This window comes from Salvelinus fontinalis, chromosome 4 (genome assembly GCF_029448725.1).
Source record: "Salvelinus fontinalis isolate EN_2023a chromosome 4, ASM2944872v1, whole genome shotgun sequence".
NCBI lineage: Eukaryota > Metazoa > Chordata > Actinopteri > Salmoniformes > Salmonidae > Salvelinus > Salvelinus fontinalis.
In genome coordinates this window covers 53,978,719-53,997,295 of record NC_074668.1, presented here as the reverse complement: position 1 = coordinate 53,997,295, position 18,577 = coordinate 53,978,719, and the positions used below count along the sequence as shown (strand labels likewise).

General features: G+C 43.9%; 1 protein-coding gene across 2 annotated transcripts in view; it reads left to right on the top strand.

Annotated features, from left to right (window-relative positions):
* cmya5 (cardiomyopathy associated 5) overlaps positions 1-18,577 on the top strand; it is a 78,319-nt gene that overhangs the window by 41,629 nt on the left and 18,113 nt on the right. Inside the window, exons 3-9 of one of the 2 annotated variants that reach the window (XM_055920598.1) lie at positions 3,006-3,101; positions 3,378-3,602; positions 8,549-8,571; positions 11,087-11,208; positions 11,315-11,449; positions 15,715-15,861; positions 15,964-16,111. In XM_055920598.1, the coding sequence (XP_055776573.1) occupies positions 3,006-3,101; positions 3,378-3,602; positions 8,549-8,571; positions 11,087-11,208; positions 11,315-11,449; positions 15,715-15,861; positions 15,964-16,111 (896 nt within the window). Of the gene's footprint in view, positions 1-3,005; positions 3,102-3,377; positions 3,603-8,548; positions 8,572-11,086; positions 11,209-11,314; positions 11,450-15,714; positions 15,862-15,963; positions 16,112-18,577 lie in introns of those variants that run through there. The other variant, XR_008759216.1, reaches the window with a different exon arrangement.

The window sequence follows — 18,577 nt, the reverse complement described above, 5'->3', positions numbered from 1 at the left end:
AGGCAGTTGCTCGGGTGGTTATTGTCCTTGATTATCTTTTTTGCCTTCCTGTGACATCGGGTGTTGTAGGTGTCCTGGCGGGCAGGTAGTTTGCCCCCGGTGATGCGTTGTGCAGACCGCACCACCCTCTGGAGAGCCTTGCGGTTGTGGGCGGTGCAGTTGCCACATCAGGCGATGATACAGCCCAACAGGATGCTCTTAATTGTGCACCTGTAAAGGTTACTGAGTGTTTTCAGAGACAAGCCACATTTTTCGGCCTCCTGAGGTTGAAGAGGCACTGTTGCACCTTCTTCACCACACTATCTGTGTGCGTGGATCATTTCATTTTTTCGGTGATATGAACACTGAGGAACTTAAAACTTTCCACCTTCTCCACTGCTGCCCTGTCGATGTGGATAGGGGGGTGCTCTCTTTGCTGTTTCCTGAAGTCCACGATCATCTCTTTTTTTTGCTGATATTGAGTGAAAGGTTATTTTCCTGACACCACACTCCGAGGGCCCTCACCTCCTCCCTGTAGGCTGTCTCGTTGGTGTTGGTAATCAAGACTACCACTGTTGTGTCGTCTGCAAACTTGTGTGCATGGCCACGCAGTCGTGTGGGAACGGAGTACAGGAGGGGGCTGGGAACGCACCCTCGTGGGGACCCAGTGTTGAGGACCAGCGGTGTGGAGATGTTGTTTCCTACCTTCACCACGTGAGGGCAGCCCGTCGGGAAGTCCAGGACCCAGTTGCATAGGGCAAGGTCGAGACCCAGGGTCTCAAGCTTAATGATCAGTTTGGAGGGTACTATGGTGTTGAATGCTGAGCTGTAGTCAATGAACAGCATTCTTACATAGGTATTCCTCTTGTCCAGATGGGATAGGGCAGTGTGCAGTGTGATGGCGATTGCATCGTCTGTGGACCTATTGGGGCGGTAAGCAAATTGAAGTGGGTCTAGGGTGACAGGTAGGGTGGAGGTGATATGATCCTTGACTAGTCTCTCAGAGCACTTCATGACAGATGTGAGTGCTTCAGGGCGATAGTCATTTAGTTCAGTTACCTTAGCTTTCTTGGGAACTGGAACAATGGTGGCCATCTTGAAGCATGTGGGGACAGCAGACTGGGGTTGTGATTGATTGAATATGTCCCGAAACACACCAGTCAGCTGGTCTGTGCATGCTCTGAGAACACAGCTAGGGATGCTGTCTGGGCTGGCACCCCTGCGAGGGATAACACATTTAAATGTTTTACTCACGTCGGCCACGGAGAAGGAGAACCCACAGTCTTTGGTAACGGGCCGCTATGTCGATGTCCGCGACAGGGCTGGTTTTCTTTTTGTAATCTGTGATTGTCTGTAGACCCTGCCACATATGTGTTTGAGCCGTTGAATTGCGACTCTACTTTGTCTCTATACTGACACTTTGGTTGTTTGATTGCCTTCCGGAGGGAATAACTACACTGTTTGTATTCGGTCATATTTCCCTTGCCATGATTAAATGCGGTGGTATGTGCTTTCAGCTTTACGTGAATGCTGCAATCAAGCCACGGTTTCTGGTTTAGGGAAGGTTTTAATAGTCACAGTGGGTACAACATCTCCTATACACTTCCTTATAAACTCGCTCACCGAGTCAGCATAAACGTCAATGTCATTATCTGAGGCTACCCGGAAAATATTCCATTACACGTGAACGAAGCAATCTTGAAGCGTGGAATCCGATTGGTCAGACCAGTGTTGGATAGACCTAAGTACGTGCACTTCCTGTTTTAGTTTCTGCCGATAGGAGGGGAGCAACAAGCTGGAGTCATGCTCATATTTGCCAAAAGGAGGGTGGGAGAGGGCCTTGTAAGCATTGCGGAAGTTAGAGTAGCAATGGTCAAGCGTGTTACTCGCTCGTGTACCACAATTGATATTCTGATAGAATTTAGGTAGCCTTGTTCTCAAATTAGCTTTGTTAAAATCCCCAACTACAATAAATGCAGCCTCAGGATATATGGTTTGCAGTTTGAATAAAGTCCAGTAAAGTTCCTTGATGGCCGTCTTGGTATCCGCTTGCTGGGGGATATACACGGCTGTGACGATAACCGAGAAGAGTTCTCTTGGGAGATAATACGGTTGGCATTTGATTGAGGAATTCTATGTCAGTTGAACAAAAGGACTTCAGTTTCTGTATGTTGCTACAATTACACCATGAGTCGTTCATCATGAAGCATACACCCCTGCCCTTCTTTTTACCGGAGAGATGTTTATTCCTGTCAGCACTGAAAATCCCGTTGGCTGTATGGACTCCGACAGCATGTCCCCAGCTAGCCATGTTTCCGTGAAACATAGTATGTTACAATCATGGATATCTCTTTGGAAAGAAACTCTTGCCCGTATTTCATCGACTTTGTTAACTAGGGACTGGACATTTGTGAGTAATATACTCTGGAGCGGTGGGTGGTGTGTGCGCATCCGAAGCCTCACTAGAAGACCGCTCCGGCACCCTCTCCTCCGGTGGCGTTGTTTTGGGTCGGCCTCTGGAATCAGTTCAAATGCCCTGGGAGGTGCAGACAAAGGATCCGTTTCGGGAAAGTCGTATTCCTGATCGTAGTGCTGGTTGTGCTGGTAAGTTGACGTCTCTCTGATATCCAATAGTTCTTCCCGGTTTTATGTAATAACAGTTAAGGTTTTCTGGGCTAACGATGTAATAAATAATACATCAAAAATCTAAATACTGCACAGTTTCCTAAGGACTAGAAGCGAAGCTGCCATCTCTATCGGTGCCACCTTGGCGCCATCTCAGCAGGGGCTTGAACCAGCATCTATTGTTTTGTGTCCCAAGTACACTTACACAGTCCTTACATATGGAGAGTTGAGCGACAAAGGGGAGAGACTGAATTATTTATATTTATTTTACAGAAGAGCAAAACCAGCACTTTTATTGTGTTCACTGCATCTAAAACAGCCCATCCTTACAGTAGCCTGTATTGTATATTCCTAGTTCAAGTTTTCATTCAATGTGTTTCTGTGCTCTGTTCGTATTCCAGGAGAGGCTGAGTGAGTGGATCTCAGAACTGCAGGAGAGATCAGAGAACATTGAGGATCTGGTGTCAGAACTAGAGCTGGGATACAACACTGTAGAGGTAGGAGGAAAGAGAGAATTTGTTATCTTCTCAAACTGAAGTAACTGTCTACTTGTGTGTTATTAAATGCGTAGAATAATGCATGTTCTAATGCAAAGTGTTACCACAAAACTTCCCTGCAGATTTTTTTCTGGCCTAACCCTTCTCGTTCAGTTTCTCTTCCAATGGACCAGTTTAGACTTCATGTTCCTCTCTGTGTCACTCTGTCCCATGTCTCTCTCTCTTTCCCCTGTACCTCTCCCTGTCCCCTGTACCTCCTGATCTCTATGTTCCCAGGATCATTGCAGGGACAGTGAGGAGGTGATGGAGGCTCAGAATGAGGAGATGATGGCTCTGGTGATGGAGCAGTACAACACCATGTCTCTGAGCATGGAGGAGGAAAAGAAGGCAAAGCTGGAGCAGCTTTACGACCAGATCGTCTCCTTCCAGGAGAGTATAGACCAGACCAAGGTCACACTGGACACCACCGCTAGAGAGGCAGAGATAGACCCAGACACACAGGTGAGACACACACACACACACACACACACACACACACACACACACACACACACACACACACACACACACACACACACACACACACACACACACACACACACACACACACACACACACACACACACACACACACACACACACACACAATACTGTGTAGTGCTAATTAGACTGCTAAAAGGCTAACTCAATAGCTAACAAAATGGCTACACAGACTGTCTGAGTTAATCTTTGTATTTTATTTCTCTATGCACACTCACAGGGCCCTACACACTACGCACACTGATAATCTAACACACGCAAAAACACCACTTCATAACTTGCTCACACACACATTATATGCACATACATTAATACTGACTCTACACACACCCACTCACATACAATCATCATATAGGCTGCTGCTACTCTGTTTATCTTATATCCTGATGCCTAGTCACCTTACCCTTATACATACTGTATCTACTGTACCTCTATCGATCCAGTATCCCTGCACACTGTAAATATGGTACTGGAAGTGACCCTGTATATATTGTGCTTACTTACTTATTTTTTTCCCCCCTTTTTTGAGATTTTTGTATCTCATGTGTTTTTGTTCTACCCTGTTATTTTTAGTATACATTGTTATTGATTACTGCATTGTTGGCGTTAGAGCTTTGCGCGAAAGGCATTTCACTGTACTTGTGTATGTGACATAGAAACTTGAAACTACTGACAAATGCATCCTTCGTTAAGATAATCAGTTCTCAGAGGGTTGGATTAGAGTTCTCAATTTCAGCCCGGGCCCGACAGGTTCGGTCCGGCCATGTGTTTTCAAGAATTGATTTGGGCCAGGTCGGGTTCTAACTTTCCGCGACGTGTAAAAAATGTTTTTTACTGCGCGTGCCTTTGTGACTGGCGCACCTTGTCTCTCTTTCCTCCTCCCTGTCAGCTGCAGGTACAGGTACAGGCTCCAGTGTGTATTGCGCTGTCCGGGGTACTGAACCTGCTATCTAATAACAGCTATTAACTTGTTTCTTACATGTTGTTTCTCTGACTGAAAAGTCATGTTATCGAAATCCCTCATTTGCGGAGACTGCAAAAAACATTCCCTATTTGCTAATTGTGCCTTCCCTGCCATACTTCTTTCACATGACACATTCACACACCTGTGACCGACCAATACGGTAGGGTCTGAACATAGGATACATCAGTTACAACAACTCTGTTAAACCGTTACAACGCGTGTTACAGCGAATTGGATGCCAATCAGATGTGTGGATATCATTCGACTTGGTTGTTGAAACAACGGAAGAATCAAGTGGCCATGTCAATTGCAAAGGATGTGAGGCTGTTCTACGTTATGACAGCAAGACGACAGGTACTTCTTCCCTGCAGCGCCATTTTGCACAATGCCGTGGCGCGACAGCCTACTCAGGCCAAGCTTTATTGTCAGCTTTGTCAACAAAATGGTAACTCTGAAGAAGACAAAACAGGCAGTGACTGATACATTTTTCAGTTTTCGTTTCAAAGACGCCAGGAGCTTACATATGTGGGAGCCACTTATGGGAGAGTTTGTTCTACTCAGCCACAATACCGTCTCTGCCAGGTGCAAGAGCATGGCAGAGGACAAAAGAGAAGAACTTACAGATAAGGTAAAGGATATCCTGAAAGAGGGCACAGCGGGGACGACTATCGGAAGCTTAGTTATCTGACAACAATAAGTCATTTCATAACTGAAGAGTTCCAGTTAATTGAAAGAAACTTGACCACGGCTGTGTGTCCAGCTGAAGACTCAAAAACTGAGGAGAATATAAGGCGAGCGTTGGTGAAGCTGCTCATGACAACGTTTGGCCTTGACGCTATGTCACTGAGCAGAATTCTTTGGGTGACTGACCAGGGCTCCAACATCGTTCTTGCCCTTCGGCCGTATCAGAGGCTGGACTGTCAGTACCACATTCTAAACATGGTGCTACGTCATGGTCTCGCTGAAACCGTCACCGCAGCAAAGATCCTGGTCAGGTAGGCTATATGATATAAGTAAAAATTTAAAAATAATTATGACATGTTATCCTAATTATTTTGTTCAACCATGTCATACCAACAATGTATTTAGGAATATAATTAATATCATAGAGCCTTACTATGTGGGCAATCTTATTTTGCCATGTACCGGTTTTGAAAGTTTATGATGTGTTAATCATGCCTCTATCAGGTATGTGTTGTGGAAATTTCCTGTATTACTCAATAAAGAGAGAGAGCCAACCACACACAAGTCAGAGTACTAATTATATATTCCATCTTTAATATATATATACAAGCTTCACCAAAGCCCTTTAATGACTCTCAGATCAATTCAGTGTCTATAAATGAATTCTCTGAGAGTGCTTACAAAACAATTCTTAGTTTCATTTATAGCCAAGGTACACCCCTCTCAACTTACAAAGAATCCTTTACCCGAAAGAAGAGTATCCTATCGCTAGACAGCATCAGCTATAAATCATCGTTCAGTTTGATCTCCCAAGACCAGGTTTAAATCTCATGCTTGATACTTCACTGTCTACCAAAACATTACCTCATCCAATGGCATATATCAATTGTCATTTCTAGATACTCCCAAACCTGGATAAACTCAAAATCAGACAGTGAGCCCCTTAGGTCAAATACTAGATCAAGATAAGGGCAACCTCAGAGGGGACATACAATGGTTCCAAACACGGCCAAATTCCTTCCCCCTATGAGAAAAGTAGGGAGTGACTAGCGTACAGACATTGTATGAGATAGTGACAATGGTTCCCCATTAATAACACCATCCCTTCCCATGGTTTAGGAATAGTTACATTGACATATGAAGACAATCTGACCTCTCCCCTCTCTGCGCCCCAATGTGACTAAGCCCTAGCTGAGAAGTGATAACTGCAACTACCAACCCTATAGACAAAGGGAAAGGTTTTAATGTTAAGTATCTCACAAGCATATGATGAAAATAAAACATCTTATCTATCTGTTACTTAGCTAAATCTGATTCTGCCACGACATATGTCAAGAAGTCTGGACTGGCTACCCAACTCTCGAAGACCCTGCTTCAGATGGGGGACACAAGATTTAGCACAGTCTACCTGACTTGCACTCTGTCCAGGACTTGTACAACGAAGCGCACGAAAATCTGGAGGCCCGTGGAGAAAATCGCAGCTGATGACCTGCAGTTTCTCCTGGAGTTCCTCAAGCCATTTTACAACGCACAGAAGGAACTGGAGGGGGACAAATACCCAACACTGAATCTTGTGTGCCTATAGACGAGTTGGTAGCAACAAAACCGATGCATGCACAACTATGGGGCTAAACAGACAGGGTTGGCTTACATTGTTGATAACATGTAAACTATATTTTGCTTCCAATGGTTACTGAAAACGTAAATAAAGTAGAACAATGAGAAGTTGTTTCTCAAATACATCATTACAGTTGTTGGTTAGATTTGAGCCATATTAGCAAAACACCTCAAACAAGAACAAGATCAAATGAGCTGGAACAAGTCACTTACGATTCACCATATTCCTTGTCATTCCTTCCTTGTCATTGTTGCTAGCTATCTGGCCATCCGGAACCATAACAACACATGGCCTTCTGCCCCTTTTGAAGAGCATGTACCGTTTTCACGATGTTGTCAGCCAACCCGTCTATGGTCAGAGAGACTAAAGCATCACTGCCAGCTCAATGCACAAGACTCACAACAGCAAGCTGCAGTGTGACTACGACACAGTGAATGGTTGGAGAGGAAGGTGGACATCAAAGATCTACACAAGGTGGCAACGTTTCTCTGGCCCAAGTTTAACCAGCTGAGGATGCTTCCCCCCCAAGACAGGCAAGATGTGATCATATGAGCACACTTCCACAGGCCACAGAGGATGACTTCAGTGCCACCCCCCGCCAAGAGAGCAGAGCTTGACTTTTGAGAGTGGGAAAATGTCACACACAGCAGAGAATGAAGAAGAGGATGATGAGGTGACAAAATACACCGTGAAGTGACCTGTGATGACGGATGACAGAGAGATGTTGGGCTGGTGAAAGTCCAACAGCACAACGTATCCACTGCTAGCCAAGTTAACGAGACGGGTGCTTTGCGTCCCGGCCACCAGCAGCGAAAGGATATTCAGCGTGGCAGGCTAGACCATCGACCTGAGGAGAACAAAGACATGTTCTTCTGTTGTCTTAATATTTAGGCCATAGGTCTATAGCTAACAATATCCAGAACATGTATTCATACTTTAATTATTCAAGACTCCATTTTGTATGTTATTGACTTGTTCTTCTGTTGTGTTCTCTTCTGTTGTCTCAATACTTAGGCCATAACTTAATTATAACATTTCATTTATTATTTTCAAAATAAAAAGCTGTATTTAAAGGCATGACTGACCGACTTGTACTTATTTAGGCGGCATGAGACCGTTGGAGCTCACGGAATCAAACAAACCCTTAAAAACAGGCAACAGAAGTAGCATCTGTCTAATTTATGAAGATACTGTATATTTTGATGTTTTACACACTTTGAGTCCACATATAATAGTTGTTAATTATATTCAAGTTGGGTTTTCTCCCTCTCCTCACTTTACTTAGACAAGGCAAGGCCTTTTCCCTCACTCCGCTTGGTGCCGTCTCTGCCTGCATTGTTGTCAACACCAGGGTAAATGAATAGCCTACTGGTTAACTTTCACAAAATAACTTTCGCAAAATGGTCTATGAAAAGGTTGGGCTGTTTTCTAGAAACCTTTTTTTCGAGTTCGGGCTCATTACATTTTTGTGATGTCGGACTGGGTCTCGGGCTTCAGCTCATCGGGCATGGGTCGGGCCGGGCTTGAAGTTTCAGGCCCATTGAGAACTAGGTTGAATTGGTGGAAGCAGTTGGATGGAAACCTTGCAGTTATTATTGTAGGTTATCATTGTATGTACCTAATGAAACCTCTTATCCACAGACATCCAAAGACATCTATATGAGGTAACTGCACCGTGTCAGCTGTACTCACAATATTGGATGTAAGCTATACTAGCATGGTTATACTGAGCAAAGGACAAAATTCTTGTTCAGGTGTGTGTCGTCATTTTGTTGACTGGTGGGGTTGGTCATATTCAGAGTGTAGTGAACACCAGGGTTGGAGTCAATTCCATTTCAATTCAGGAAGTACACTGAAATTCCAATACTCTTCAATTATTTTCAATGAGGAAAATGTGGAATTGGAATTTGGTTTACATTCTGAATTGACTGGATTTTAAACGGAATTGACCCCATCCCTGGTGACCATGTTGATTGATTTAACATTCCAACCAGCTGGTTCTATTGATACCATATGACTGTGAGGTTTTGTTTCTAAGCTAACATTAAGTGTTGCAGGCAGGTACAGGTAACCGCGAAAATAAACGAAACACTTGAGTAAATGAGGGACACAAAGAATATTGAAAGCAGGTGCTTCCACACAGGTGTGGTTCTGGAGTTAATTAAGTAATTAACATCTCATCATGCTAAGGGTCATGTATAGAAATGCCCAGTTTCCCATCATTTTGGCTACCATGACTACAAGAAGAGATCTCAGTGACTTTGAAAAAGAGGTCGCAAAGGAGTGTACAGGGTTTAAAGGGAGTGTGTGTGTGTGTCTCAGTCACCAAATCTCAACCCAATTGAACACTTATGGGAGATTCTGGAGTGTCGCCTGAGACAGCGTTTTCAACCACCATCAACAAAACATCAACAAAATGGTGTCGCATCCAATAGAGTTCCAGACACTTGTAGAATCTATGCTAAGACGCATTGAAGCTGTTCAACGCCCTATTAAGATGACTTTATGTTTGTGTTTCCTTTATTTTGGCAGTTACCTGTATGTCTCTGGCAATGGGTCTCACACACACAGTAGCAATGTGCATGCCCTGCCCACTTGAGGCCTTTGGCAGCCATCTATTTCCTGTGTTTGAGGGGTGCAAAATCCACTTGTCCACTTAAATCTCTCTGGATTGATTTCTTTCATTTTACTCCTGCGAATCTTTCAAACTCTCACTTGTGCCCGTCTTATTTTCGCGTTACTGTTACGACAGAGGACATGTTTGTAATAACCTGTCAATCACCCCGGTAATGGCTGAAATGTGCTCAATGTAATACGTTGTCTTTCCGTAGAATCTATAAGAATGCTAAAGTTTCGTTGGGGATTTAACACACCGTCTCGACACTTACATAACAAGAAAGAGACGAAAGACAACTTTATTTTGATGGGTGTTATTAATACAGTTGACATTTTTACAAATTGGATACGCTGAAACGAAAGAAATTAAAATGAACACTTGGATTATAGTGATACGTTTGATCTCCCAAACATGTATGTTTAGATAGGTGTAATGTACACTGAGTATACAAAACATTAAGAACTCCTGCTCTTTTAATGACATAGACTGACCAGTTGAAAGCTATGATCCCTTATTGATGTCACTTGTTAAATCCACTTCAATCAGTGTAAATGAAGAGTATGAGGTTTAAGAAGGATTTTTAAGCCTTGACAATTGGATTGTGTATGCCATTCAGAGGGTGAATGGGCAATACAAAATATTTAAGTGCCTTTGAACGGGGTATGGTAGTAGGTGCCAGGCGCACCGGTTTGTGTCAAGAACTGCAACACTGCTTGGTTTTTCACGCTCAACAGTTTCATGTGTGTATCAAGAATGGTCCCCCAACCAAAGGATATCCAACCAACTTAACACAACTGTGGGAAGCATTGGAGTCAACATGGGCCAGCCTCCCTGTGGAACGCTTTCGACACCTTGTAGAGTCCCTGCCCCGGCGAATTGAGGCTGTTCTGAAGGCAAAGGGAGGGGGATTGCAGCTCTATATTAGGAAGGTGTTCCTAATGTTTGGTATACTCAGTGTCTGAGGGTATCCTGCTATTATCTGAGGGTATCCTGCTATTGACACACTTGTTACTGCACTGTTGGAACTAGAAGCACATGCATTTTGTTGCACTAACATTAACATCTGCTAACCATGTGTATGTGACCAATAACATTTAATAACAGTAATTCATGAGGCAGTCTAGACAGCGCAGGTGAGTGCAGGTAGGTAGGGTAGACAGAGTAAGTGTTTAGTGGTTGCAGTCCTGTTACACCCCGTTATGTTAATTTATTCATATATGTATATCCAGTGGATTTATGCAAATGAGGCACATTTTCTTTAATTTAACACCATTTTTTTTATAAATACCTGATACAATAAGAAAATATATATACTGTATGAGTGCATTCTAATAAAAAAAGGTGACATTTGAAAAATTGAATACTTGAAATCCCGACAAAATCCCTGTCCCAGTAAAACGTTGTATGTGCTATAATTCAGTCAATATCTAATGGAATATAAAAATGCTAAAAGTTTTGAGTATCTTCATCCACTGTCCAACTGTTGCATTTATTAGAATTGTTTCGATGAACGTTGCCACATACACACAAACACTCTCATAATTTTTGTTTGCCTCTCCAAGGTTAACAGAAGCACTACAGTCAGCCATGTCTCTGGAGCTGGGTCCTCGGGGACTACTAGTGTTTGAAGATTACGCCAAGGGCAATGCAGCCAATACACACACACGACGCAAGGGAATCCCAGGTGGGTCTCTCTCGAACAGAAACAAACACACTCTCTTTCTCTTTCTCTTTCTCTCTAACTATATCTATCTGCCCCCTCTCTCTGTGTGTCTCTCTGTGTGTCTCAGTTCCTCAGAAGCCGTCTCTGCAGCCTCAGGAGTGTGCTTCAGCCAGCAGCACCAGTGTGACTGTTTACTGGAAGGTCAACCCTGGAGACATCATAGACTGCTTCCAGGTCTACTGTATGGAAGACCCACAAGGAGGTAGCCTACACACAGGCTGAATTTAGAATTGACCCACAAGGAGGTAGCCTAGACCTACACACACACACACACACACACACACACACACACACACACACACACACACACACACACACACACACACACACACACACACACACACACACACACACACACACACACACCATAGGCGAAAATCCCAGGGGGGACGGGGGGGACACGACCCCCCCATCTTGGGAAAAATATGATTTGTCTCCCCCAATATATCACTGTAAACATAACTATGTAATTTCAATAATATTAATAATACGCAATGAAAGCACTTGTGCTGATTATAGACACTTAATAGCGCATTTAAATTTCAAAAGATTGCGACCCCCCCCGCCCTTTGCCGCACAATGGTTTGATCCACTGCCAGTTCTTTAGCTGGCAAGGTAATAGAGAGTTCGTATCTACTGTCCGAAAGGCACATGTACGTAACTGACGTGAGGTAATCCAGTCAATCCATAGCAGGTCCATAGCAATGTTATTTATTTATTTTTATGTTGGCAGGGTTCACACACTAGGGGAATTTGCAGAGCTAGCGCGCAAACTAAAGCAAACATTAACTATCAAGCTAGCTAGTACCTATTCCATTTATGTGGCGTCGTCAAAGATGGAATCTTTGCTATCGTCAATTTATTCCAAGATCAGCATGCAGCTGTAGTGCTTCGACGTCCCTGTGATAAGGTTAGCAATAAACTGAAGTCCAAACTGAACAGAACAGAACTACACTCTCTTCTACCATTGTCTTAAATATATATAATGGTCTCGTTGCAAAAGATAAATTGTCGCTAGTGAACTTTTTTTTATTTTATTTTATTTCACCTTTATTTAACCAGGTAGCAAAGATTATAGCAAACACACAGAAACGGAATTGGTGCTCGCTAGCTTTACAAATTCAGCTATTGTTGGAAGCCAGCCAATATGAAACAAACTATTTAAATTACAAAAGGTTGCAGCATGTGTTGTGTAAATGTGTGTGTGTGCAGCTAGGCCAGCCAGCCAGCCAGGTAGAAAAATGGCAGAAAAAAGTAAGAAGACGGACATCAGAGTATTTGTCAGTACACCAAAACGCATAGTAAGAACTCTAGTATCCTAATATCTCAAAGACTAGTTGATAAAATGTTCATAAGAAAGAAGTGAAATGCTAATGGAAATGTTTCACAATGATGTCATTAGGCAGAGCAGGCAACAGATGGCACACAGACAGCAGAGTTGGGGACAGATATGCAGGGACAGATTGGCAGACAGGGAGTCTCAGGTAAGTTTGTTGAGTCTTTGTTTGGCAACATTATGAAAGGTTCTCAATTTTTTTGACTTGTAAAATAGGGACATAATTGGAAAATGCCATGGATACCCCCACTCTCAACTTAAACTGGTGACTAAACTAAGATTTGTTTACGGCAATGGTATTGCTGTTGTGATTAATTGTGTAGTTTTGGGTACCGGTAGTTAGGAGTACGGCAAACACCTTATTTATTTTCTAGGAGACAGACTGAGTCAGTTAGGGTGGTAAAAGGGAAAGAGCCAGGGAGAGAGACTTCAGAGGACAGTGTCACAGCCACGGCAGGACCAAGTGTCACCCTTGTTGCCAGCAGCACCAGTATAGGGGACAGTGGCACAGCATTGTCCAGTTACCACAGTGATGGCACAAAACCATATCAGCCACACCCACAATTTATAGAACCGCAAACTCTTGCCAACAGAGTGTTGACGTTTCAAGAGAGATGGTTTCGCGATTTCCCCTGGCTACATTATAATCCATCAATAAAAGGAGTGTTGTGTTTTCACTGTAGCCAAGGGTTTTCAAGCCAGCCATCTTTTGTCCAAAGAGCTGATGCTGCCTTCATTAGTGCAGGATTTAGGAACTGGAGAAAAGGCATTGAAAAATTCACAGCACATCAAAATTGCCAAACCCACCGCCACTTTGTAATTGTAACAGCACACCAGCTAAATCCAATCAGTGTCCAGTTATGTCCAGCGCGTGGGGTAAACAGCAGGATGACGCAAGGCATTGCTTGATGAAAATTGTTAGTTCGGTGCGGCATGTAGTAAGACAGGGACAAGCCTTTAGAGGCCACACGGATGACAGTGGGAATTTATACCAGATTTTGAAACTTAGGGCAGAAGAGGATGATCCCATTTTACTGAAGTGGTTAACAGAGCGTACCACAATGTACACAGGCCCAAAAGCACAGAATGAAATTCTGAACATCATGGCCAATAGTCATTCGAGGCATTGCAGCTGAGATTAGGTCTCTTCCGATTGTACAATTTTCATTAATTGTTGATTGTACTCAAGATGTCTCTGGTGCTGAACAGGAGAATGTCTGTCTGCGTTGTGTTGACCATGACCGTGTCCCTCACGAGGAGTTTATTGGGCTATACAGGGTGTCGGAGACAACAGGCGAGGGCATTGCGAAAGTGCCAACTGATGTGTTGTTGAGGAAACCCGCAAACATATGCTCGGTTCTTTTGTTCAGTAGTGTGTATAGCAGTGGTTCTCAACCTTTTTGGGGTACTGGAACCCCTGCATATTTTGAGGCAAGGCAGGCAAGGTTTTGAGCGGTCCTCAGGGACCTCTACCCCCTCTATATTATATGTAAACTTACTGGAAACCTTGTGGTACTGACTACATTCATTACACTTTTTTATTTCACGGACCCCTTGCAATTAGTCCATGGATCCCTGTTTGAGAACCCATGGTGTAATTGATAGTTGTTCTTTTGTTTAGTAGTTTTCAGTACACTTACAAATGATTTATTTCATGTTATTTTATTTAAAATGGCATACTTTGTGCGACATACTTGTCCATAGCTGCTGTTTGAAGAGTTGAGACACTGAAGGATATTTTGTTTGATTTATTTGGGTTTTTCATTGAAGTAGTTATTTTGCTTTTAGAACTGTACTTATTTTAAGCTTTTTGTTCTTGCAAAGATATTGTAGACTCAGGCCAGGTGCACATATTTAATGACTATATAAATGTATCAGAAAAAGTCAAATTAAAAGGTCAATTCAATACGGAGACCAACTTTGTGATGGTTCTCAATGGAGATTCTTTTAGATGTGATCACACCATGTTCATTGTATTTATGAAAACTACACCCATACAGTGTACAGTACCATTGTCACCTACTGACCTTTCTTGATATTGCTGGTTGTAAGTACGAATACCTGCATACATACTGGACTGGTAAGGAGCACTGCTATAACTATTATTATTAGTAGAATTATAATGATTTAAACATTTGAACAAGTTGGGAAAACCCTTCAGTTAACTACTGTACCTATCAATTATCCAGTTGTAGGAATTAGGGTTCCTCAATATACATTTAACAACGTATGCTATGTGTTACAGCACTACTTTTGGTGTCCCCCTCAGGAATTGCTCTTGAGAAAATTTAATGTAATTGTCCCCTCCAAGGTTGATCTCAGATTTTCGCCCCTGACACACACACACACACACGCTCCACTTAGACAGAACCAACAAGGAGTTAGCCACACACACAGACAGGCTGAATTTAGACAAGACCTACAAGGAGGTGGACTACACACACACAATTTGCATTTAGACAGGACCCACAAGGAGGAAGCCTACACACACACACAGGCTGAATTCAGACAGGTGCCACAAGGAGTTAGCCGACACATACACAGGCTACATTTAGACAGGACCCAAAAGGAGGAAGCCTACACACACACAGGCTGCATTTAGACAGGACCTAGAAGGAGGTAGCCTACAGACAGGCTGCATTTAGAATTGACCCACACGGAGGTAGCCTACACACACACACACACACACACACACACACACACACACACACACACACACACACACACACACACACACACACACACACACACACACACACACACACACACACACACACACACACACACACACACACACACACACACACACACACACACACACACACACACACACACACACACACACACACACACACACACACACAGGCTGCATTTAGACAAGATCTACAAGGAGGTAGCCGACACACAGGCTGAATTGAGACAGGACCCACAAGGAGGTAGCCTACACACACACAGGCTGCATTTAGACAGGCAGCTCGATTTTTATGTTTATTTCACAAATGTGTATTTTTTGTTAGGTCTGAAAAAGATCTAGTGTGAAAAGATCTGATGTGATTGGTCAAAAGACCAGAAACATCAGAATTTGCCTGTCTAAACGCAGCCTAACAGCTCTTTCTGTGTTCTCTGCCCAGCGGTGTCGGATGAGTACCGTGTGACAGTGAAGGAGAGTTACTGTGTTCTAGAGGAGCTGGAGCCTGACAAGGTGTATAAAGTGTGGGTGATGGCTGTCAACTATACCGGCTGCTCCCTGCCAAGTGAGAGACTACCCTTCAGAACTGGTGAGTCTAGTTGATTAAGCAGAAATGTCTTCTGATGTCATACTGTGGTCATATGGACCAATGCATGGTTCTCTTGTGATTTATTGATTAATTGGTTGACAGCCCCATCGGTGCCAGTGATTGATACGGGGCGGTGTACGATACTGTGGGACTCAGCCACGTTGCGTTGGAATGTGGACAACCAAACACCCACGCAGAGTTACACCCTGGAGTACTGCAGACAGTACGCCCTTGAGGGAGAAGGGCTGAGGTGGGTCTCACACAGCCACACACACATGGCATGCAACCCCCCCCCCCCCCCCCACCCCCCCCCCCCCGCCCCCACACACACACACAACGTACTACTCTAATATCCTCCATCACTTCAAGCATACACAAAAAAATGCCACTGAAAACGAGATTTGTGTCTTGGAGCATGGTTTGATGTGGGTGTTTCCAAGTTACCACGGGTAAAATCACTTTGGCAATCTAATCCAATAATAGAACACTCTGGTTTGAGATTCCCAGAGTGCAGAATAATTTATACATTTACGAATGACCTACACCTGGTTGTTAAGACAGGTTTCGGTAATAATTGTTGGGTGTAAATTCTTGCCATTGACAGAGATACAGTTACTAACCTTCTTGATAACAATGAAAACAGTCTAACCAGCTCTGCTAGGGTGAGTAAAATAGATTGCAGATTTTTTTTTTTATGCGACAGCTCTTCTTTAAATGACAGTTATGTTTGACTATTTTGGATCACTCCAATATATTGGTATCACTCCGCAGAGGAGGGATACATCCGAGGTGAGGATTTAAAGATGTACTCCCGTGTACACCTTGTATCAAGGCTGGGGTCCGCCCCTATATATAGACCCCATGACCGCAACACGTTTGCTTTCATTTTCTCGGCGGACGTCCGTATGGCTTGAGGTACAAACTTTCTGAAGTGCCCTTGGTAAGTCACTGGTAAGTGTAATATCGTGCGTGGAAGTATACTCGCTGGTTGTTTGCACCCTGTAGCAGCTGGCCCCCCTCCTCTTGAATGGTCCACTCGCTGCCCGCCGTTGATCTGTATCCTATCTGTATCCTCCCCCCGTGGTTTGTCGTGCTTGTGTTTCGTTAGCGTTACACGGAACCCAAACCGTCTGCGCCATCGTGCATAATTGTATTTTGTCCCCCCACACCAAACCCGATCACGACACGCAGGTTAAAATATCAAAACCAACTCTGAACGAAATTACATTAACTTGGAGACAGGTCGAAAATCATTAAACATGTATGGCAATTTAGCTAGATAGCTTGCACTTGCTAGCTAATTTGTCCTTTTTGAATAGCTTGCTGTTGCTAGCTAATTTGTCTTGGGATATAAACATTGAGTTGTTATTTTACCTGAAATGCACAAGGTCCTCTATTCCGACAATTAATCCACACATAAAATGGTCAACCGAATCGTTTCTAGTCATCTCTTTTCTTTTCAGGCTTTTTCTTTTGACTTTATATTGTGATTAGCAACTTTCATAAATTAGGTGCATTACCGCCACTGACCTCGTTCGTCTTTCAGTCACCCATGTGGGTATAACCAATGAGGAGATGGCACGTGGGTACCTGCTTCTACAAACCAATGAGGAGATGGGAGAGGCAGGAATTGCAGTGCGATCTGCGTCACAAATAGAACTGACTTCTTTTTAGCCCTTGGCAACGAAGACGCTCGTTGGCGCCCGCGAGCGGTGTGCGTGCAATAATTGAATAACATATATGTCTACATTTAGTCAGCTTGTTACACTATGACTCTGTGTGCATCCATTAATATATTGGTAGCTCTTGCTGCCACAAACTCTATTTACCTTACACAACTTGCCTACTGGCTTGTTTTGTGTGTGTTGTGAATTGCTTTTAACATGCTGTTCTCTGATAATTACCCTAAACGGGTTCTCTGCTAATTCCCCTACAGGGTTTTCTTGTTCTTTCTCCTGCAGAATGTAAGAGTATGGTGGTGGGCTACCACTACGTTGAGACATTAACTTTGGAGTTCCTTAACGGAGTTACTCCATCATATGGTGCTGTTTTTTGTTTTCTACTTGGATATGAATCCTGCTAGGTAAAATCACAGTTGGCGTAAAACAAACACACACATAAGTCTTATCCATTACCTGTTTTTTTGTGTTTTTTGGTCTGCCTGTGTTTGCAGAGGTACTGGGTAATTTATCCCTCACCGGGTCCCTATTCCTCCAAGCGAGTCACGACATAGCTCTCCCAGGGCGTCAGACCCCTGCTCCGTGGCCTAGTTGGCTTGGCTGAGCTTATGGCTTCCCTTTGTGACAGGGGTGATGGTGGCATCCCCCTGGGGGACATACCTCGTGTATGCACTGCCTGGGTTTGAACCATACTGGATGCCTGTTTTGTGTGGTGTTCTTAGAATGCCTGCACTTGGCGCGATTGGAGGCCATGCGCAAGTGGGTCGGCCAGGCTGGGGCTCAGGCTGGGGACAAGCTCCCTCCCTCAGGAGTGGTGCGGCAGCGAGCTGTTAATCCCTCTACTGGGCCCAGTACCCCTAAAAGGAAGCGTGGCCAGAGCCACCTCAGGCAGAGCCCATCTGCTGCCAGTCCTGTACGGACCACTGGGACCACCTTGAACGGAGGGCGCATGCCCTGCGTCAGGAGGTTGATAGCTTCGATGGCAACGACAGCTGTTCCCTGTTGGCCAGTGATAGGCTGTTCCTGGGAGACGATGC